Raw genomic sequence first — 23,676 nt, 5'->3', positions numbered from 1 at the left:
GAGGGAGAGAATCTCAAGCAGACTCCCTGTTGAGCATGGAGCCTTGAGCCAAACTCTCATGAGCCAAAATCAAGAGTCAGACACTTAACCAACTGAGCCACCCAGGAGCCCCTAGGTCTTTGTTTAAAGTTTTGAGATTGTATGGTATCTCAAAGGGAGTGAATGCATCTAAGGAAGAAGAGAAGTCTGGGAAATGGGGTCTGGTGCCCTCCAGGTTTAAGAGGTCAGAAATCTGAGGAAAAACCAGTAGTGGCCGCCAAGAACAAGCATCAGGGAGAGGAGAAAAATGAACAGAGGAGGTGCTCCTGGAAGCCACATGAAGAAGTGTCTTAAGGAGGGAGTGATCAGCTGACTCAAATGCTGAGGGCAGGTGCAGTCTGAGGAAGGCTGAGGATTGACCACTGAGGTGAGCAGTGTGAATTGGAGGTCACTGGACCTGCTGCAGCTAATGCCAGATGTCATCGCTCACTAGGGGGTTAGTATGGTCATATTTCGGAGCTAGGCTATTGTGCATAGAGTCACATTGGATGTGACTTGTGTCCTTAAGGAATTTAAAATTTACTTGGTGAGATCAGTTATATAAATATAAAGATAAATAATTGTATAGGTTAATGCCTTTTCAGTGTCAAAACAATGCTGTAGGATTTGAGGAGTGGGGGAAGTTTGTCGGATGCTCATGTGGTTGTCAAGGGTTTCATGAGGGAAGTGAAACTAGAAATTGGAGGTGAGGGGATCCCTGGGTGGCGCAGCGGTTTGGCGCCTGCCTTTGGCCCAGGGTGCGATCCTGGAGACCCGGGATCGAATCCCACATCGGGCTCCCAGTGCATGGAGCCTGCTTCTCTCTCTGCCTATGTCTCTGCCTCTCTCTCTTTCTCTCTCTGTGACTATCATAAATAAATAAAAATTAAAAAAAAAAAGAATATTTAGAAAAAAAAAAGAAATTGGAGGTGAGGAAATGGTGAACTTTCAGCAAGAGGCAGAAGGAGGGCAGGAGGGAAGCAAGGTTTTAAGGTGGCCATTCCTGCAACAGGTGAATTAGGAAATAATTCTCCAGTGAGGCATTTATCTTCAAACTCATTCTTTTTAATATGACAATTTTTCAGGTAGATGAATTGAGGTAGATTTTTCATGTGCAAAATAGCTAGAAAAACAAAAATGGGTGAAAGTGAATAAAAAATGTTTAGAAATAAAAAGCATGCATAGACTTACTTGAGAATACTTCTCTATGCAGCTGGTATGATATCCGGAAATAAGATTTCATTTTTAATGAAATAACCGTTTTTTTCTTAAAGGTCTAATGCCATTTAATATGGTACATGAGGCACTGTTTTCAGGATTACTGTGTACGAGGCTTGTTAAGGATCAACAGTGGCAGGAAACCCCATGGCTTCTTGGTTTAGGTTAACCTCCGTTCTTTTCTCAGGCTTGTATTTTACTCAGAAAGAAGATAAATTGGAGATGGCAGGAAACTTAAAACCATATACAAGATCATCTGGAAAATATAAAAACAGTGTTTGTGGCAAACTCTAAAATACATGTGAAAGCTCTCTATACATAAATCAATGGCAAAAAGTGGTAAATTCAAAAATACACATGAAAAATTCCCTATCATAGAAAATAATCGTTGTTGTACTATGTTGCCTTTATGAGTTTGTAACAAATATATAATGACTAGATGGCTGAAGTATTTAAGTACTTAAAATCCTAGCAGAGCTTAAATTTATAATGTTCTAATTTTGGCATATTTTCTTTTGGTATTGATCCTGTATCGAGTATTCTGCAGCTATATGTGAAAAATAAAAATAGTTGTCCAGAAAAAAACCTGATTTTTAAAATATAATTTTCAGTGAATCATGCTTCTAAATTGTACTGATATTTATAAATAAATAAAAATCCAGCTATCTTTTTTTTAAAACTCAGGAAAAATTAGAAAGCTCTAAAAAACTTATTTTTCTCTTACACATATGAGTAGATAGAAACACACTGAAATTTTGACTCCCCATTCATTCCTCATTTTGGGGTTTAATGGAAGGCTTTGGATTATTACTATATTTGTTTAATTCGTTTTCTGTTAAATTGATCATCATCATCTGGAATTATTTATTATATGCCTACTATATGTTAGCAGCCCTGGGACCTTTTGAAAATGATCACTTAATGGCATTGTAGTGCATAGATTATAACCATTACATTCCAACTTTAACAGGTATGTTCATTTTATTTTATGTAATTAAAGATATTTTCTTTTGGATTTCATTTTTAGAGACTGTCATGCAGTTCCTTGAGAAGCTATCAGACAGACTTTCTGAAAGGTTAGTTTTTTTATTCTACTCTTTAGAGTGTGTATCATGTAGTTTTTTTTATAAAATTAGACTTGATTTATAAAAAATTAGGAGGTGGAAGTATGGGAATATTGGGTCAGATCTGTGGACTAGTCAAGAGATTGGATTAACTGTGAGGAAGATTTAGCAAGCACACAGCTGTCTTTCTAAGGTGATAATCTTGAAAACTGAGGCTGACCCCTCTGATTAACTACTTCATTGCCATTGGAACCCCTCATTGATGTGTAATTAAAACATTTGGTGGTATGAGTTGAAAACATGTTCTGTCTCCCTTTCTGATATTTCCCACACATTTCTTCTCCCTTCCCTTATATTCCCTTTCACTATTATTCATATTCCCCAAATGAATGAGAACATACACTGTTTGTCCTTCTCCGATTGACTTACTTCACTCAGCATAATACCCTCCAGTTCCATCCACGTTGAAGCAAATGGTGGGTATTTGTCGTTCCTAATGGCTGAGGAATATTCCATTGTATACATAAACCACATCTTCTTTATCCATTCATCTTTCGATGGACACCGAGGCTCCTTCCACAGTTTGGCTATGCCTTTCCATCTTTGATAGAATTTCTTGTCTTCCACTGGTGCTTTCTAGTCCTTTGCTGAGAGGCCACACTCCAGTAGCCTTCAGATACCTAGGATTCCAGGAAGAGGCATGTCATGGTTGTCTCATAAAGCTGTCTAAAATTTCATTTGCCTTTTTGACTATACTAGCATGTTAAATTTTAGCTCAGATTTCCATTTTCTTTTATTATAAACTCATGCCTTAGAACCCAATCCTCTCTAATTTGGATTATATCTATACACTCTAAGCTTTTCTTTTAATTTGGTGAACCATTGTAGCTTTGATTTAATGAAGAGGCAGTGTTAATTATGTGGTTAGCTGAGAATTTACTTTTTTTTATTAGTTAAGTGTTAGTATTCTTTCTTCCCTGTGTAACAATAGATTTTGAGCAAGCATGTCATCATATTTTTACAGGTATATATGGGAGTTAATTCTAACAAAAAAATTCACATTCTGTTGACATTAAGCACATCACTTTTGCCCAGCTAGAGGTTTTCTGTAGGAGAAAAATTATGTATAGTAACCTCTCTTTATATTTTGTATATAATTATATATTTTATATAATCTCTATATTTTTTTAAAAACGTAATTTGTTATTCTCTTACCTTTTTAATGTATAGCAAAGAGCGGTGATTTAAAGTTTGCTGGTTGTAACCTTTACATGTATCTGTAACATTGCTAATTTTTCCAAGCTTTAATGCTTTCAAGTCCTATATCTATCTGCTAGGATGTTTTCAAAGACAAATTGTGATAATTTACTGATGATATATTGCTGCCCCTTCTAACACAGGTAAAATTTAGACTAATACTGCTTTACATTTGCATTACAAATTACTTCTAATTTTATTATGAATACTGGGGAAAGTTACATAAGAAAACTAGTTCTTTTTATTTTTTTTATTTTTATTTTTTTTAAATTTTTATTTCTTTATGATAGTCACACAGAGAGAGAGAGAGAAAGAGAGAGAGAGGCAGAGACACAGGCAGAGGGAGAAGCAGGCTCCATGCACCGGGAGCCCGACGTGGGATTCGATCCCGGGTCTCCAGGATCGCGCCCTGGGCTAAAGGCAGGCGCTAAACCGCTGCGCCACCCAGGGATCCCCAACTAGTTCTTTTTAAAAAAATTTTTTATTTTATTTAAATTCAATGAAGTAACATATAGTGTATTACTAGTTTCAGAGGTAGAGTTTAGCGATTCATCAGTTGTATATAACACTCCCTGCTCATTACATCAAGTACCCTCCTTAATGCCCATCACCCAGTTACCGTATTTCCCCAGAGAACTAGTTCTTTAATAATGTAATTATTAAAATTTTATACTAACAATGAATGATAAACCTATTTTACAGAACTATAAAAGACTTTGAGATGATACGAAGGATGAAAATGAAACTAAATCCTCAAAATTCTGTAAGTGACAATTTTGGAATATTTTGATTATAATTTAAACAGTCTATCAGCTGAAGTCCTTATCTTTTGACTCTAGAACTCTTGTGATATATTAAAGGTGTGTATATTCTTGTTTCTGATCCTTGGTCTTGGTTCTGAATCTTGGGTTTGGTGAATAAAGCATTGAAATACTTGATCCATATGTCTGAGTTTGACATTTTCAGGAAATCCAGTATTTTTGTTGGTTAGTTGACATTAATCCACATATATGCTCATACACATATACACACCTATAAATGTATATTAACAACATATGTTAATATACAGTCACACGAAGGCTGCTTCCATTCTACCGAAAGTGGCCTTCTTAGTTTGAAGCAGCCTTTGAGGAAGCTCAGTGGAGGATTGATCTGGCACGTGGCAATTTAACCATCAATGTTAACATTGCAGTTTACTTTTTTATTTGCTAATTTATGGAGCTCAACTAAATAGATCGATATTGACTTCAAAGTATACCCCAACTTAACACACTTAAGTGTTGTTTTTAATCATAAGGTTAAATTGTCACTTGGTCTTACTGTACAGGCTTAAATGTCCTTATGTCCAGAAGCTGCCCAAGTGATGCCATGCCCTGAAAAGTGATGGGATTCCAGGTACGAGGACCCTGATTCTCACTTGGTTCAAGGACACAGCAGGGTTGCTGGTTGTATCATTTTCCTGCAGGTGCCATTGTTGGCAATTCTTGATTTGGTGCTGCTGCCAGGGCCAAAATCATAGAGAACATTTAGGGGAAATGAGCCTTGCAGATTTAGAAATTATTTACCAATTTCTCAGATATAGCTACTAAGAAATAGATTAATCTTATCAAATTCACCAATTTCTGGAATAGCATGTCAACTTGTTAATTTATGGTAGGAGCTGTCTAGCAAAGTAGGATTAATCATCTGCATATTTTGGCATGGTAGGTAGGTCCACTTAGGAAACTAGATACAGATTAGAATTTATTTTGGTGAACATAGAAACAGAAAAGATAAGGTATGTTGTCAAAAGCTAATTCATTAAAAGCTAATATTGGAGCTATCCTCTCTAGACATTTTGTATACCTTATCGATACAGGTTATTTTGCAGATATTTGTGAAATCCCTCATTTTCTCCTGAATTCCCTATTTTCACCTTGCTACCATAGCCAGAACCTGCACTCACTCTAGGCCAGTGATTCACAAAGTGTGTTTTCTGTACCAGAAGCTGTAGCATCAACTGGAACTTGTTAGAAATAGAGATTCTTGAGCCCTACATGAGACCCATTGCATCTCTAGCCTTATAATCCTTGTTTTGACAAGCCCTTCATGTTATTTATCCCCCACCCTCCCATCAGTTACTAAATCCTATATATTCTTCCTTCCTGAGAGCTCTGTGTTCTTGCCTCTCCATGCCCATTGCCGCGGTGCCGGTTGAGGTCATTGTTACTTCTCACCCAGATTATCATTGTAGTTGCCAAACTGATTTTCAAGCCTTTTGTTCTGGCTCCTGATTTGGACTACTTAGCAATGTGCCTAGTTCAGGGTTAGACATAGGGTAGGTACTTAGCACTTAATTGAAATAGGAATGAATGAATGAATGAATGAATGAATGAATGACTTGTCACCAGAGGGATTTTGCCAAAAGGCAGATCAGATCTTGTCACTTTTTTTTTTTAAAGATTTTAATTATTCATTCATGAGGGACACACACACACACACACACAGAGGCAGAGACACAGATAGAGGGAGAAGCAGGCTCCATGCAGGGAGCCCGATGTGGGACTCGATCCCGGGACTCCAGGATCACGCCCTGGGCCAAAGGCAGGTGCTAAACTGCTGAGCCACCCAAGGATCCCCCAAGATTTTGCCACTTTTTAAAGATATTTCAGTGGCTTGCGTTAATTCTCAGATTTACTTTCCTGTTTCTTAGCTTTCCCACCAAGCCTTTCCACATTTTGTTTCTACCTGTTTCTCCAGCCTTGTCTTCTGCTGCCCCTTTAAGCCGTGTCTCTTGTTCCCTACTAAGTAATGCCTGTGTGATGCTCTTGTGCTTCTTAAAAACTACTTACCACTTTGCTTCTTTGCTTGTCCTTGCTTTTCTTTCTTTTGTTTTAAAATTCTGACTGGTATTTATGTGCCCACGACTGTGGTAGGTAGCATGCAGTCATTTACAAACTCTGTACACAGGAATGCCTTTCCCTCTTTCTCATCTGGATTCAGTGTGCCTGGTCTTCAAAACTCAGCTCAGGCTTTATCTCCTCCAGTGCCCTTCTCATGGGCTCTGTTTCACATGGTACAACATCACAGGCATAACCTACTGTACTCTGATTGTGGAGTCTAGACCATTACCGGCTCCTTGGTACAGGGATCAGGTCTTAATGGGTTTTATTTCCCTAGAGCCTGCACTCTCTGGTATGTAGCAGGTTGAAATGATCATCTGTTGGAGGAAATGTGTCCCAGGAACTGAACACTTGGGGGTTGGGGGCCATAGTTCCAGGGATGCTGGGAGAAGGATAGTAAGCCTAGAAGTATCTTACATTGGCTACATTCCATGGTCATGGAATAAAATATAAAAAAGAACACCTTGTTATTTGAGGACATGATGTCTGACCTGAAAATTTAAAGGATAAATCAAAGGATAAAAGAAGCCAACATTCATGGAGTTTTTACTCAATGCCAGGTATTCTGTTTAATAGTCCAAGTGCATTAAGAAATGGTATTTGGGAGATGCTGTTGATACGTTCAGCAAATAACTATTGAGGCACTACTGTGTACCAGGCAGTATTCAAGCTGAGGATATAATAGGAAAAATGCGAACAAAGTCCCTGTCTTCAAGAAGCTTACATTCTAGGGGAGGAAAGGAGATAGTAAGTACATGAAAGAAAGAAATACGTGCCATGTTATATGGTGATAAGGGCAACAGAGGAAAATAATGCAGAGCAACGAGGATGGAGGTTGCTGTTCTGTAGGGATTGGTCAGGGAAGACTTCTCAAGACACTTGAGCAGAGGGATCCCTGGATGTCTCAGCGGTTTGGTGCCTGCCCTGGGTCCAGGGCATGGTCCTGGAGTCCCTGGATTGGGTCCCACATTGGGCTCCCTGCATGGAGCCTGCTTCTTTCTCTGCCTTTGTCTTGGCCTCTCTCTCTCTCTCTCTGTGTGTCTCTCATGAATAAATAAAATCTTAAAAAAAAAAAAAAGACACTTGAGCAGAGACTTGGAAGAGATGAAGTAGTGCCCCACAGAGTAACTCGGGGCAGAGCTTTCTCCGCAGAGAGCGCACCTGCCCCTTGTAGTCAAGGAATAGGGAGGGAACCAGTTTGGCCAGACTGGAGCTCGGGAGGGTGGAAGTGGCAGGAGATGGGCTTGGAGTACAGAAGGGTGAGATCAGGTGGTATAGAAGGAAAACAGGAAAGCATTGATGAGCAGAAATACTTTTTCCATGTCCTACCGTAGTGTGGATTGAAAGCTTGAGCCCAGGCATTCTGACTACATAGCCTGGGCTTTTAGTCACTCCTGTCACCTGGACAATTTGTGGGGAGGAGGATCTTTCAGGTATTCAAGCTTTTCTTCCCTTCAGTATTCTGTACCAGTTGTCAAAACCAACTTCTGTGACAGTGCTCCTTCTTCTTCTTTTTCTTTTTTTCTTTTCTTTTCTTTTTTGTGACAGTGCTTCTTTATGACATATTTTCTTTGTCAAGATTAGAGGTAATTCTCCCTTCATTACACTTGAAATTGTTGCTTTCACTTTGGCAATCTACCCTAAGCTGCCTGCTTAGATTTAGAAAGAACTTTAATCTTATCTTTAGAACCCTAATCTTACCTGCAGTATGTTTTATGGATTGATATGTGGGTTGCATTTTGGGAAAAATTTTGACATGACTATTTTAATCTATTAATGTTGACTTTTATGTTTACTTTTTACATTATTTACCTTTTCCCCAAATTCTGGGATTATGTTTCATTTATACCTTGTACTCCTTGATTATGGGGAAGTCAAAATAAAGAGGTATTTCATGAATATTCAGGGTTTTTATAAAACTTTTCTGATAACAGGTTTACATTTTATAAGCTGTCTAACTTGTTGGTAAAAACTGTGGCATAGTCAATAACTTTCATAGCAACGAATTTTTCCATTGTAGGAATTAATGCCTTGGGATCCCCCTTACTACAGTGGTGTGATTCGTGCAGAAAGGTAAGGTTTTTTTGGAGAAATCTTCATATATGAGAATGAAGAAAACTAATCTTTATTGAGCACCTTGTACATTAAGTATGCAACTAGTCTACTCACTCAGTTGCCTGCATTTTAAGCCTGTATGTTCTCAAGTCCAGGCCTCGTGCTGGCATGGTCAGCATTTGCCCACATGTTTTTTATCTGGATTAAAATCGTGCATAGGATCATGCTCTATCCCCTCCTCATACCCCCGCAGCCTGTTCTGTGGCTCATATCATTTCCTTGTTTAAAACTTTTAAATATCTCCCTGTGGGGTCTGGAATCTGGCTTCTTCCTGTGTGTAGCTTCCAGGTTCTTTTACTACAATGAGCATTTTGGGGGCTGAGACTCTACTAGAACCCTGATTTTCTCTCATTTCTGGCCCAGGATGGATGCTCAGCAAATATATGTTGAACCAATAGAGGAATAAAGTAGTGCTTGGGATGGGGCTGTGTGATTTTTCTTATGTTTCCTCATTTTTGTTTGAATATATTGTGGGCACTTTCTTGGCACATCTGGAAGGATATATGTGAAATAAGGATTTAGGACAGTTAACTTGATGTAAGTTCTCCTTTGGTTTCCATATTCTCATGTGTTTATTCTATTATGGGCAAACTAGTAGGAATGCTTTTTTCCTGAAATATCCTCTAGTTCTGTCATTTTTATATTTGCATGTAAACCTAAGAAATATGGAGGCCTGTTCAAAGTGAATAAATTTAGAAATGTTTATGTCCCAAGCAACTATACATATGCAATAGAAATAAAAAAAAAAAACTTCCAATTCTACACTTCAACAGATCTTTAACATTTTTTCTCTTATAGTTCCTTTTTGAGATCCTCAGCTTTACCCCAGAGTTAGATTGATTTAGGTAATAGAAGAAAATAAAAGCTTTGTGCCTTTTTCTTCATAAAGCATGTTGGCATATATCATGATAATATGCTTATTTGATTGGTATTTAACTTTGAAATCTTTTTGTTACTATGCATTATTTAAACATGAAGTAAAGGGTAGTAAATACGTCACTGAAATTAGGCTTTTTGTTTATTTTAATGATTTTTTTTTGATATTTGTTATAAAAGCAGAAAGCAGTAACTTTTGGTGTTCTTTTCTGCAGTGGTAGGAGGAGAGGTGCCCTGAGATCAGTGTCTTGAAGAGTTTACCCACTTAATATTCATTCATTTTCCTCTTTGGCTTCTCTGTGACATCTCTGTTCCTTAGACTAATCTTACAAAGCATATTGTCTCCTGATACTTTTTCAGCTGTTTTTTATACATATATCCCAAATTCAGCATGAGCCACCTTTTCTATGGAAGCACACAAACCATTACTCAAAATCTGTAAATCATTTGATTACAATAAACAGTGAGTGCTTAAAATGTATGATAGGTTAATGTAATTACTTCACAAATGTGTTTGATGACTGCAAAACCCCAGACTTTGCTCCCTATCATTACATAAAACAAATGATTTCTCTCTTCAAACTTTTTCAAAGCAAGATTTGACTTGGTTGCTTGGCCAACCAAGATGTAGCATAAGGGAACACTAAAATTTTATGAATGCCTTCCATATCAAAAAAGGGTTTTAAAAATTTTTGACATTGGAAAGTAATCTAAAATAGATGAATTTGTTTCTTTCTGATTTTTGCTACTGTGATTTTTATGTGGTATTCCTCTGTTTTATGTCACCCACCCCGTATTATTTTAATGAATGTCTTAGCCTTGTATTTAAGTGATATTCTTGTCATTTAGTCTTATTTTGAAAGTGTAGGATGCCCAAACGGTAGTTCTGTGAAAATTATATATGAATATTTGAAGACTTGGAAAGCTATACTCAATTGTAAAGTATATGCATTAATTAGGAGTATGGGATCCCTGAGAAGTTTGGGAGTAATCTTAAATAAAAGACATTGATTAAAGGATAGTGACTTTCTCTTCTCCATTTCGACCAAAGTTCAATATTGCAAAGATTGCAAAATCTTCATGTTGCTGACTGACTCTGGAGTTGGTACTTAGAGATCACTGAGTTCTGTCCCCTGTGCACAAGCCACAGAGACAGGGTCTTGCTGTCCACACAGGCCAATGGAAAGAGTGGGAACACCCGAGGTAGGGTGGCAGTGTGATCTGGAGCATGTTCTCCAAGGTCTGGGGGGCCTGAGGGGGAGCCCTGGCTCAACCACTAATGAGCTATACACCATCTTTGGAAAGTTACTTGTCCTCTCTGAAGCTTCTCAGCAAGGGTATCTATAAAATGGGGGTTATAATAGTCCCTCCTTCATAGTCAGGACTAAATGAGTTATTAGTGAAATAATATTATTATATGGAACTGGACTTCTCTGGATACTGTTCTAGAAGATGATCTACTCTAAGAGATGCTTTTTAAGTGTTCTCTAAAATCTTTTGGGATCCCTGGGTGGCGCAGTGGTTTAGCGCCTGCCTTTGGCCCAGGGCGCGATCCTGGGGACCCGGGATCAAGTCCCACGTCGGGCTCACAGTCCATGGAGCCTGCTTCTCCCTCTGCCTGTGTCTCTGCCTCTCTCTCTCTCTCTGTGTGACTGTCATAAATTTAAAAAAAAAATTAAAAGCTTTTGAAGGAGTGGTCACTTCTCCCTGAAGCTTTCTCTAACACTTATCTAAAGTATGATGAATGTATTGAGTTAGTTGTAGAATGCTTATCAGAGAAGCTTTTAATGATGGAGAAAGAACATGGCCAGAGAGGTCCGCCTTGCCTGTGCTTCCCAGAGCAATACTGTGTCCAGCGGGGAGGAGGACTGTGCTTGGCTGGCAGGACAGCTCGTTTCTGGTCCTTTTTCTCTTCAAGGTCATGGGATAACTACGGCTTTCAAAATAGAATTGGAGCCGTCCGTCATTCATGGTTTCTAGGATCTGGTCATAGCCCGCTTTTCTTTAACAACAAATGGATGCACACCCACAGTTATTTGTTGGGTATGACCTATCCTTCTGTTTTTTTTTTTTTTTTTTCTACCATGCCTCTTCCTTTACAGCTTTCCTCAGCTGGACTAGGCTCTCTGTCCCAAGTCAGATCCCTTTCTGTCTCAGGCAGAGCCTGTCTGGTGGCTACTAGTGTTCACCTTGCCTTTTTTTGCTGTCCTACCTGAGAAATTTTGCCAGGAGTCCACCAGACATCCAGGTCTGCTACAGCCACTGTAGTTCCTGCCACCACTGTGCTTACAGCCACATGTGGCACACTTGATCTTTAACAATGGATTCTGTTGGTCTTATGTGTTAGACATGTCTCATCAACCAGACCTTAATAAAGCTCTTAAGAAAAAAGTGTGACTTGTTTCTTCTATTTGCAGTAAATTGTGGAATACACACTCTGGACTCAGTAAATGCATATTGGTTGATAGCCACTATTCAAGACTGTATCTAAACCAGTAATTGGGGAAACGAACTGGGGGTGGTGGAAGGGGAGGAGGGCTAGGGATGGGGGTGACTGGGTGGCGGGCACTGAGGTAGGCACTTGACGGGATGAGCACTGGGTGTTATTCTGTATGTTGGCAAATTGAACACCAATAAAACATAAATTTATTATTAAAAAAAAAGAACAAGGGGAAAAAAATAAACCAGTAATTGAAAACCTTATTAAAAACAATCCAGTGATTCTCTCTCTCTCTCTCTCTCTCTCTCTCTCTCTCTCTCTCTTTTTAAAGAGGATATCATATTTTGGTGAATGGCTGTTTTCATCTGTCAGATTTATTGAAAGCAGGGTGACCCTCGGGAGGCCTTCATAATACTCTTTTGTTGACAAAGGTTTTTACCAGGCTTTTGTTGGTTCTTAGAGTTAAGGAATCACCAGCTATTCCAGGAACACAATGTAACCTGCCTGGTTACACCAGGGGCTTTAGTTAATTTACTTCAGGTTTCAATACTAGGTCATTTGTTAGGCTATTAACTCAGTAAAAACACCAAGAAAAGGGATACATAAATGCTTCAGAGGAGACTGTAAGAAGTGAGGGTTTTAAACATCTGTTTTAAGGTGCTTAAAAGGCAAATGACTGCATTTTGGTTTGAGGTTTCAATAATCTTGATTGACAAGAGTTGGCCGAGAAGCACAGGTAATGGATGACAAAAGAAAATGAAAATATAATAGTTTGGGTTTGAGGTTAGAAGAAGGGAGCAAAGTGAAGACTGCTAAATCCTTGTTAAATTCCTCTGTTTTCAAGTAAAGACTTAAATATGTGGTTTGACACGAAACAAAAAATAGAAGGGGCTTTCCTTGATTTGAGTTTTTCTTCAAGTTAACCCCAGGGACCCTTTTTTTTTTTTTTCTTTTATGTTCAGATGCATTTTAAGTTTCTTAAATGTTCGCCTAAAGAAGGAAAGAACCTCTTAGAAGTAAGATAAGAAACAAATGTGTTTTAAAACCACCAAAAGTCAATCCTGGGAGATAGTGGCATGAGTGATCGATAGACATCTTAAAGAGCACAGAAAAATCTTAATTTTTTTTTCAAGTTTTAGTGTCCACAGTTGGAGTCCGCATGGAAGAGGAGAAGTAATTTTTTAAATCATGAAAAGTATATATTCAGTTGTTTTGTTTAAAATGAAATGTGATTTTTGATTAGGCAGTCCATTTGTGTGAATCCAAAAGTCAGAACAACATTAAAAAGTACTCAGTGAGAAATTTTGGTGTCACCCCCATCCCTGCTCATGGCATTCCGCTTTGCTTTGTACCCTATAGAGGTAATCATTTTAAAGTTGTTTAATGTGTCCTTGGTGTTTGATTTTGATTTTTAATGCTCAGCGAATTTTTTCTTTTCTGCCAATAGTGAGTTTCAGTGAATCATGCTTCATTAATTTTGATGCAGTTTTATATAAGGGTATTATTGGGAAGGAGAATTCAGTATCACTTGTTCCTTGCTAAGGTATATCCTCAAAAAAAAAGTTCAAGAGCATTCACATAATGAGATAGGAATGTTTTATGTTTTAAACTCTTTAGAAAACCCTGGATTTTCATGGACAGCTGACACTGGTGTTCAAGATAATAAAGACTTATTTGATGTGTGAAGTTGTATGGTTTATTGGCTAGTGTATGTGCAGTGAGCTGGGTGCTGTCAGTGTTTAAAATAAGGATGCTTTATTATGAAAACTTTCAAAATAAGTGAAGATAAAAAGAATAATGTAGATTACCTGCATATATTTATCTTCCAGATTGAGTAACTATTAAAACTGTGCTGGATTTGCTTCATTTCTATCTTTTCTTTTCTTTTTTCTTCCTTCTTGTGACTAAAGCAGGCCCTAGACCTCATGTCCTTTCACTTTGACATTTTATTACGGCTCTGTCAGGAATATGGGTATTTTCTTACAGCAGTCCCAGCACAATACAGGAAGGTTCACAGCGGCCCATTGGCATCATCTGGTACTCAGTCTGTATTCCTATGTCCTTGATAGTGTCAGGTCCGTCTTCTCCCAGGCAGTTTGTTGGAACCAGACAAGGCCTGCACATTTCCTTTGGTTTGTCTCCTGATTCTTACTCTAGAGCACATCTGCGCCCCTCCTGCCCCCGCCTCACCTCCCACCTTCTTCATGTTACTAACTGGCTATAGACACCAGGTTACTTTCCCTACAGGTTTCTTAAACTTCTGGATCTATGTGATTACTTTCTTGTGGTGTCATTTTGCTGCTTCCTACAGTCTGGGTGCTATACATCCCCCACTATTTTTGGGTATTTTGTCTTACTACTGCATTTTTGGTGTGACTAATTTTATATGTTGATATAATTTAGGGATCCGAATGAGAGACTTATGAGTAGAGGTCTCACTGCCATCCTTAAATTTAGCTTCAGCCTCTTTGATGGGGAGGGGGCATAATATCCAGATTGGTACCCCAGCAGGTAATGTGATCATCCTTTTTTACATCAGGCATGCTGCTTCACTTTCCCACTTCGCTGGGGTCATGATAAAATTGTACTTTGTTTCTTCACTTATTAACTTTAGTTTTGATTTATGTTGAGTACAGTTTCCAGTGAACTAGGTATAGTTAATTGGCACCATTGAGGAACGTTGTTCTCTGATTACCAGGAAGTTTGGCTGCAGAACTTTTCTTGCCGTTAGCCTCAGAAGGCAAGATAGAAACAACCAAACTGGCAATGGCTGATTCTTTATAAACCAGAGAGGGCGAATGATCTTTTTTTTTTTTTTTTTTTTCAGTACAATCCAGTTACCTGAAAGGTAAACCAATTTTAGTATGTTCACTTCTTTTACTACCTTCCCTTTGTTTAACTCAATGAAACAGTAGTTCTCCCTATGGCTTTCAAGACTAAACATTTTAAAATCCCATCACCTTAAAATCTAGCTGAGACAGTCATCCCTAATGCCAAAAACATTCTTATTTCATTTTCTCTTGATCAAGTTAGAAATAGTTTGCCTGACAGCATTGTCACCTACTCTGCTCCTGTTCAGCGTGTGTTTCCCCCAGTCCACATGTCCCTCTGGCAGGCTAGCTGGCTTCTGCCGCCCTGAGCCTCCCCAAGGTTTGCCATTTGGTGCAAAGCTTCTCTCACACCCACCTTATCCTCCTGACTAGCACAGGGGAGGACTGAAGCCTATGTTTACCTGCAGTTTCAACCTGGATTCACTGAATCTATTTAATGGTGTCTCTATGTTTTCATGAAGTTCACTGCCAAGATGCGTTTAGAAATAATGTCCAAGTTCTCTCTTTAATCCCAGCTGCATCAGAGGTTGAAATATAAGTCTGACTCATAGATTGTGCTTCATAAGTGCAATGATACATTTAAAGACCTCAAATTACAACAAAGAATTCTTCAGTTGAGAATCTCTGACTAATCTTTTTGTACTTGTTGCAGTGATAATCAGTGTCTCTGATGGGGATTTTGAAACATTGCTAAATTCTATGGCTCCTAATTGGAAAGACCTAATTTTTTTTATTTTTTACTATTTTACCATGCCGATCACAGTAAGTTCTAGTTCTTTGAAAATTGCGAATTTGTAAACCCATAGGTAAGCATATTTTTAAACAGAACGAATAACAGAGCATTCATTTGTTGAGCTTCACTTAGCAGCCAGGGTAGATAACAGTAATTTCCTTCCTATTTCTTTCTGAGGGAGAAGAATAACAGGATTCCAGACATATCTTATTTCTGGATTCAAACCAGTGGAACATCTTTAACTGTAAATAGTAGTAAAACTCTCTTGTAAAACTATAAAAGAGTTTAGGGTGATGAAAGGGATGGGCAATGAAACCAGATCCTCAAAGTGCACTTCGGTTTTACTCTGTTTCTACTGGGTTGTGGCTCTGAGGGCCATAAGGTTTTCCATGCTGCTTGTAGCACTTTTCTGCCATTCTGGGACTCTTTAGATGACAGAGGAGGGATTTTGCAGACGGAGATGCTGTGAGCAGGTATTCACAGGCACACCAGTAGCTCCCGTGCTGTGGCTGCCAGCTGTGACTTGGATGAACACTGGCATGGCATCCTCGAGTGCCTCAGTGACCTGTGGCCACTGCCACATCCTACGTGTGATTTCACACCGTGTTGCAGGTGTCAGCTGAGAGCATGAAAGGTAGGGGCCCACACTGTTGGGGGATTGATATTTTGTAGGGATGTGCCTCGAGGTGCCTCAGGTCTGACTTATAGCTGCTGGAAGTCCCTTTACCTCTTCATTTCTCTTGCAGCTTCGCTAGACTTTTTCCCCTTCTGGCTGTTCTTTGGGAGGGAATTGCCTCCCACCTGTGGGAGTCACAGAGGGTGTGGAGCAGCGTGCAGGTGCTATGAGCTCTCTTCTTGCTGTCTGAGGTGGCTGAGTCAGCTCCAAGGGGATCTTGGCTTGATCGAGCTTGTGTGCCCTGTTTGCTGGAATGCCCGTGAGCCTTTGCGGGTGCTGTTTCTCCTCCTAGAATGCACTTCCCCCTCCACCAGGGAACTCCTCTTTCAACATCCACCCCAGAGGCCACCTCTGTCTTGAACTTCTCTGCGATCCTTACATGTTTATCCTTAACCCTTTGGTGCGCACAGTTAACCATAGTCTCGTCTTTGTTCTTAAGCCGCTTGTACGTTCCCCTGATGCCCCTTGTCACTTGCAGTGATGTTTTATGGTCACGGTGCCTGACTATCTTGAGTTATCGGGCACTCGATATTAATGAATGTTCACTGCATTGCCTCAGTCTCCTTGCCAAAGTGTGGCTGTAGCTTCTGCAGTGCCTACTTTTCTGCAGGCACCTTGCCAGCACCTTGGCAGGCATTGTCTGAGTGTTGGAGGAGCCTGGGAAGTATTATCCTCATTTCCTTGGTTAGGAGATTGAGGCCCCTGAAAGCCAAGTAACTTGCCCAAAGCACAGAATCAGTGAAAGAGAGATCCAAGATCTTAACTTCAGGGCTCTTTCTCCTACACTGCCTTGGATTCCCACAAACCTGTCTGGGCCTCAGTTTCCTCGAGTAAAATTAAGTGATAGTTCATGCTCTACCTGGCTCATAGAATTATGTAAGGAATATGGGAGACTTGTGGTGTGAAAGGACTCTGCAAATTGTAAAGCAATATGCAAATGTAAGATAATATCCAAACTATCACAGGGATTGCTTCATCAGTTATTCTTTCTTAATATATCATCAATCTCTTCCTTTCTGTTAACTTCTTTCTCTATGTCTGCCAAGTTGCTAGGATATCTCCCATCTTTTTTTTTTTTAATATTTATTTATTTATTTATTTGAGAGAGAAAAGGCAGGAGGAGCATGCATGCAGGAAGGGGAGGGGCAGAGGGAAAGAATCTTCCTCCCTGGCTGTGCATGGAGCCTGACCCAGGGCTTGATCTCAGATCATGACCTGAGCTGAAACCAAGACTCTGATGCTTAATGGACTGAGCCACCCAGGAGCCCCTCCCACATCTTAAAATACAAATAATCAGCTTACCTCTCCCATGACCCTTGGAAAGACGGTAGTCCTCATTTCTCTGCCAGACCTCCCCTGACAGTGGTCCACACTAGATGTTTCCTTTTTCTAACAGCCATAGTCTGAATCTTAGTCCTGTCCATCTGTCAGACTGGTCTTCCCGAGTTATTCAGCAGCCTGCCAGTCATCACTGTTCAGTAACTGGTTTTAGCCCTCAGCACCCCCTAACCTCTGCAGTTTGTGAGATTGCTGACTGGTTCCTGTTTCCCCAAATTCTTTCTTCAGTACATACTCCCAACTCCCTCTCCTTTTCTTTCTCACCACCCTCTCATTTGTTTCTCTTTCTTCTTCTCTAAATTGGCAGCCTTAGAAATGCCCTCAGGGTTCTGACACCCCGGTATGATCAGGAGGTCCTTTCTTCTTGCAGTGGTTTGGGAAATAAAAGGAAGAATGAAAGATACAGTGTCATCTTCCTTTAGTTCTTGAACTTGTAGGCAAGTCCTTGGGGAAAGGACTTCTGTACTAAGGTACTAAACAGAATCATGCCTTCAGTTTTCTTGTATGGGATCATTTTTTCTCAACTCCCATACCATTACCATCCTGTTAGAAAGAAAGCCTTATTAGCCCTTTTACTTACTATATGTTATAACTTCAGGGAGATTACTTTTCTTCCTGTAAATCTTCATGTAAATCATGTAACATGGGGGTAACAATATTACCTTGCAAGATTGTTTTTGCTCTTGAATGAGATACATATAAAGGGCTTAACCTAGTGTCAGAGTGAGTATTACCATTATTATTATATCATCATCATCATGACTTAGGGATAAGTTTTTATTTTACAGATTAAATTGAAGGGAAATAGACATATTTGTAATATTGAATCTCCCCTAATCTTTCATAATAATGAATCTTTGCATTCTAGGCTCTGTCCTGTTTACCACTGCTAGAATACTCCTTCTGTAGCACAGCCCTTTTTGATTTCTCTCTTCTTCCTACCTACTGATGGTGGTTGCTCCCACATTGTGTATATTCTTAGAGAGATCTAGTAAATGGTGCAAAATAAAGGCCTTAAGCTCTATTCCCCTTCCTGGCACCTAGTAAAATTAACAAAAAGACCATCAGTATGGTTATACCTACATCTATATACAACAAGAGAAAAGATTGGTAAGGTGAAATAAGAAATCAGATGATGTGATAGTGGGAATCACAGAGAATAGATATTATTTAAAGTTGATAAACCAACAAATAAATGCTTAAGTGTTTAAAAAAATGATAGTGATAACCACCAGAGGAGGGAAAAGCAGACTCTTAACACACTAAATTATCAGAAATAAAAAGAAAATGCTGCCCACAGAGCCAAAGAAAGAAATGAAGGAAGTATTAAAAAGAACGTTACAGAATTACATTGGCAAGAGTGAGGACATTGACCATTTTTATATACAGTTAATAGGAATATATACAGTTTGCTTCAGAGGATGATTTGGAATACCTATTTGAACATTTAAAGTCTCCAAATAAAATAAAAGTAGATTTACATTTCTAAAATTTTTTTTCTAAATCTCATACCTTTTTTTTTTTTTTTGCTTTAAGATTTTTAGTTATTTAGAGAGAGAGAGTGCATATGAGTGTGGTAGGGGAGGGCAGAAGGAGAAGGAGAGAGAATCTCAGGTAGACTCTGCACTGAGTTTGGAGCCCAGTGAAGGGCTCAGTCCCATGACCCAAGATCATGACCTGAGCCAAGATCAAGACCCAGATGCCCAACTGACTGAGCCACCCAGGCGCCCCTCTAAAACTCATACTTTTTACAACAAGGTTTTTTCTGCAATCTGTCCTGAAGATAGGCTTGCCTGATGTGACAAGAGTGTTTGCAGAAGCATCATCTGTAGCAGAGATAAATTAACAGCAGGCTGACTTAGGAGGAGAGGTAGAGCAGTGTAGGGAGGGTAGCTGTGGGTGTTTTCTGTAGAGAAGTTACAATCAGTAAAAACATGATTACAAGTCTAGCTTCTTTTATCATCACCATGTGTGAGCAATTCCAAACAATGTCAGTGATAGGATACTCCCATTAAAAGGTACGGCATTACTGGTTTTGCCTCCCCTACCCTGTCCGTACATATTGGAGTAGGAGACGTGCATCTGCACACATGTATACATAAACCTTGATACCAGGATATACAAGAAATGGTTAATAGTGGTTACCTGTAGATTGTGGGCATAGGGAGCCAGGAGATACTATTTGAGGTTTTTGTTTTTAAACAGGGAATTTATGTTACTTTATAATACATTTTTTCTTAACTCATTTCATATTAATATCATTTGCTTTTTAGCATTCGTAATAATTTATACAGAGTTGAAATTGTAGAGTATTATATAAACATATTCTATACTTAATTTTTTTTCTCCAAGCTAAATTGTCCAAGCTAATTGAATTTTACCTGAATACCACCCATAGGTAAATCAGTAAATATATGTAAGTTATGGATAGGTTAAGTTGTTGTTGTTAGCTTTACTATGTTTCTTTTCTATAAACATAATTGAGTAATTTATATGTTTATTATAACCTAAGAAGGTTTAATCTTAAGATTTAGATTCTTTTGGGACGCCTTGTGGCTCTGTGGTTGAGTGTCTCCCTTCCACTCAAGGTGTGATCCTGGAGTCCTGAGATTGAGTCCCACATTGGGCTCCCTGTGGGAAGCCTGTTTCTCCTTCTGCCTATGTCTCTGTCTCTCATGAATAAATAAATAAATCTTTTTTTAAAAAAAGATTTAGATTCTTTTTACTCTTTTATTTATTTTTCCCCTTTTCCTTTTTTTATGGAGTTAAAATTCACATAATACAAAATGTACTAACTTAGCCATTTTTAAGGGCACAATTCAGAGGTATTAAGTTCATTCACATTGTCGTGCAGCTCTCACCTCCGTCCATCCCCTAATTCCTTTCATCTTGTAACTTTGAAACCCTCTACCTATTAAACACTAGCTCCACATTCTCCCCTGCTTCCAGCCCCTGGCCACCACCATTCTCCTTTCTGTCTCTATGATTTTGACCAGGTACCTTATGTAAGTGAAAGCATACAGTGTTTGTCTTTTGTGCCTGGCTTGTTTCATGTAGCACAATGTCTTCCAGGCTCATCCCATGTTATATTGCACGTTGCAGAATCTCTCTCTTTCTTTTTTGAAGCTGAATAATATCCCTCCGTGTGTGTGTTTGTGTGGTGTTTCTGTGTGTGTACACCACATTTTACTTACCATTCAGTGGTAAATGGGCACTTAGGTTGCTTCCATATTTTAGGTTTTTGTGAATATTGTTGTGAACCATGGGTATGCAGATACCTCTTAGCCTGCTTTCAATTCTTTTGGGTATATATCCAGAAATGGAATTACTGGATCATAGGATAATTCTGTTTTTAATTTTTGGAGGAGCCTCCATACTGTTTTCTGCAGTTGCTACACCATTTTATATTTTCCCCAAGAGTGCACAAGGGTTCCAGTTTCTCCACATTCTTACCAACATTGTTGTTGTTTTTAAAGATTTTATTTATTTATTCATGAGAGACACAGAGAGAGAGGCAGAGACATAGGCAGAGGGAGAAGCAGGCTCCATATGCAGAGAGCCCAATCTGGGACTTGATCCCAGGACTCCAGGATCACACAGAGTCAAAGGCAGACACTTAACTACTGAGCCACACAGGCATCCCCAACATTGTTGTTCTATGTTGTTGTTTTAAGGTCTCTCTCTCTCTTCCCTCTCTCTCTCTCTTTTTAAATGTGAGCATCTATAGCTGTAAATTTCCCCCTTAGCACCACTTTTGCTGTATCTTATAAATTTCGTAAGTTTTGGTATGTTGTGTTTTTTCATTCATCTCTAATTATTTTCTAATTTCCCTTACTATTTCTTCTTTGATTCATTGGTTTTTTAAAAGTGTGTTGTCTAATTTCTAGTTGGTGAGTTTTTCTGTTTTTTTTTTTTTTTTTTCATGTTACTGTTATGGTCCGAGAAGATGCTTTGTATGATATATATTTTTTAAATCTATTGAGACCTAATTTGTGGCTTAATATATACGGTCTATCCTAAAAATATCACGTGTACACTTAGGAAGACTGTGTGTGCTGCTGCTGTTGGGTGGAGTGTTCTGTTTATAGTTGTCAGGGTTAGATGGTGTGTTAAGTCCTCTGTTTCCCTATTTATCATCTATCTTGTTGTATTCATGACTGTGTGGAGTATTGAAGTCTCTGTTATTGTAGAATGTCTATTTCTCCCTGTGATTCTCTCCATTTCTGCTTCATATATTTTGATGTGGATGGGATGTCATTGTGTAAATATTTTTAATTGTTATATTTTTAACTCTATTGAATCTTAGTTAACATATTGTGTCCTCCTTTGTCTATTCTATAACCACTCCTATTCTTTTTTGGTGACTGTTTGCATGGAATATCTCTTTACATTCTATCACTCTGAACCTGTCTTTGGATCTCAAGTTAATCCCTTTAGACAGCATAGTTGGATAATGTGTTTTTATCCATTCTGTTAATCTTTGTCTTCTGATTGGAGAGTTTAATCCATTTGCATTTAAAGTCCTGATAAGAAAGGATTTACTTTGGTCATTGTGCTTTTTTTTTTCCCCTATGGCTTATAGGTTTTTATTTCTTTATTTCCTGCATTCTTATCTTTTTTTTGTGTTCAGTTGTGTTGTGGGTTTTTTTGTAATTAAATGTTTATATTCATTTGTAGTTTTTTTGGAGTACATTATATAGTTATTTTCTTTGTGGTTACCATGGGGATTACGTTTAACATACAGAATTATAACATTTTACTTTTATAGCAGCTTAACCTCAGTAACATACAAAAAGTGCTGCTTTACAGTTCTGTACCCACCCCTTTCAATTGTAAATGTCACAGAATTACATCTTTACACATTGTGTGCCCCAAAACATAAACCAGTAATTCCTTCAACGGCATTGGTCTCCTTGATTATATAGAAAACAAGATTTTAGAGTTACTAACCAAAGCTATAGTAATACTAGATTTACATTAATAATTGTTTTTTTTCTTTAATTGGTTTCTTAAATACTGTAGAAAACAGTATATTTACATACTACTGTTTTAATAACAATAGCTTTTGTGGTTGCTCATGTATTTACCGTAATTGACATTTTTATTTCTCCATATGATTTCAGTTACTGTCTAGTGTCCTTCATCTCACCTTGTAGGACTTCTTGATCATTTCTTTGCAGGGCAGGTATAGTGGTCATGAACTCCTTAGCTTTTGTTTATCTGGGAATGTTTTGATTTCTCCTTCACTTCTAAAGGACAGTTTTGCTAGATATAAGATTCTTGAGGGGTGCCTTGGTGGCTCAGTTGGTTGGCTGTCTGCCTTTGGCTCAGGTCATGATCCCAGGGTCCTGGGACAAGCCCCACATCAGACTCCCTGCTCAGTGAGGAGTCTGCTTCTCCCTCTGCCCCTCCCCCAGTGCATCCTCTCCCCAGCTCATGCTTGCTCTTTCTCTCTCTCGAATAAATAAATAAATCTTTAAAAAAGGAAAAAAGATGCATCCTTCATATTTGGCTTTTGAAAGTTTGATGATATTATGTCTTGGTTTGGGTGTCCTTGAACTCATTTTTCTTGTAATTTGGTGTGCTTCTGAATGTTTATATTCATGTCTTTCTTTAAATTTGGAAAGCTTTCAGCTATTATTTCTTTCTTTTTTTTTTAATAATAAACTTATTTTTTATTGGTGTTCAATTTGCCAACATACAGAATAACACCCAGTGCTCATCCCATCAAGTGCCCCCCTCAGTGCCTGTCACCCATTCACCCCCACCCCCCGCCCTCCTCCCCTTCCACCACCCCTAGTTCATTTCCCAGAGTTAGGAGTCTTCATGTTCTGTCTCCCTTTCTGATATTTCCTACCCATTTCTTCTCCCTTCCCTTCTATTCCCTTTCACTATTATTTATATTCCCCAAATCAATGAGACCATATAATGTTTGTCCTTCTCCGATTGACTTATTTCACTCAGCATAATACCCTCCAGTTCCATCCACGTTGAAGCAAATGGTGGGTATTTGTCATTTCTGATGGCTGAGTAATATTCCATTGTATACATAAATCACATCTTCTTTATCCATTCATCTTTCGATGGACACCGAGGCTCCTTCCACAGTTTGGCTATTGTGGACATTGCTGCTAGAAACATCGGGGTGCAGGTGTCCCGGCGTTTCATTGCATCTGTATCTTTGGGGTAGATCCCCAGCAGTGCAGTAACTTCTTGTAAGATACATCC

General features: G+C 38.7%; 1 protein-coding gene and 1 long non-coding RNA gene across 7 annotated transcripts in view; one reads left to right on the top strand and one right to left on the bottom strand.

Moving 5' to 3' along the window:
- The window catches only part of MIPEP (mitochondrial intermediate peptidase), a 186,782-nt gene that overhangs the window by 27,383 nt on the left and 135,723 nt on the right, over positions 1-23,676 (top strand). For all 6 annotated transcript variants that reach the window (XM_055317274.1, XM_055317279.1, XM_055317277.1 and 3 more), the window contains 3 exons: positions 2,264-2,312; positions 4,260-4,320; positions 8,460-8,512. In XM_055317274.1, coding sequence (XP_055173249.1) covers positions 2,264-2,312; positions 4,260-4,320; positions 8,460-8,512 — 163 coding nt within the window. The remainder of the gene's footprint in view (positions 1-2,263; positions 2,313-4,259; positions 4,321-8,459; positions 8,513-23,676) is intronic.
- On the bottom strand, positions 1,251-17,648 carry LOC129504545 (uncharacterized). Its single transcript, XR_008663380.1, has 3 exons — positions 17,413-17,648; positions 2,730-2,980; positions 1,251-1,492 (listed from the first exon to the last, which is right to left on the bottom strand). It is a non-coding gene; the product is annotated as an uncharacterized LOC129504545 (long non-coding RNA).

This window comes from Nyctereutes procyonoides, unplaced genomic scaffold (assembly GCF_905146905.1).
Source record: "Nyctereutes procyonoides isolate TBG_1078 unplaced genomic scaffold, NYPRO_anot_genome, whole genome shotgun sequence".
NCBI lineage: Eukaryota > Metazoa > Chordata > Mammalia > Carnivora > Canidae > Nyctereutes > Nyctereutes procyonoides.
This window is presented reverse-complemented; position numbering and strand designations above follow the sequence as displayed.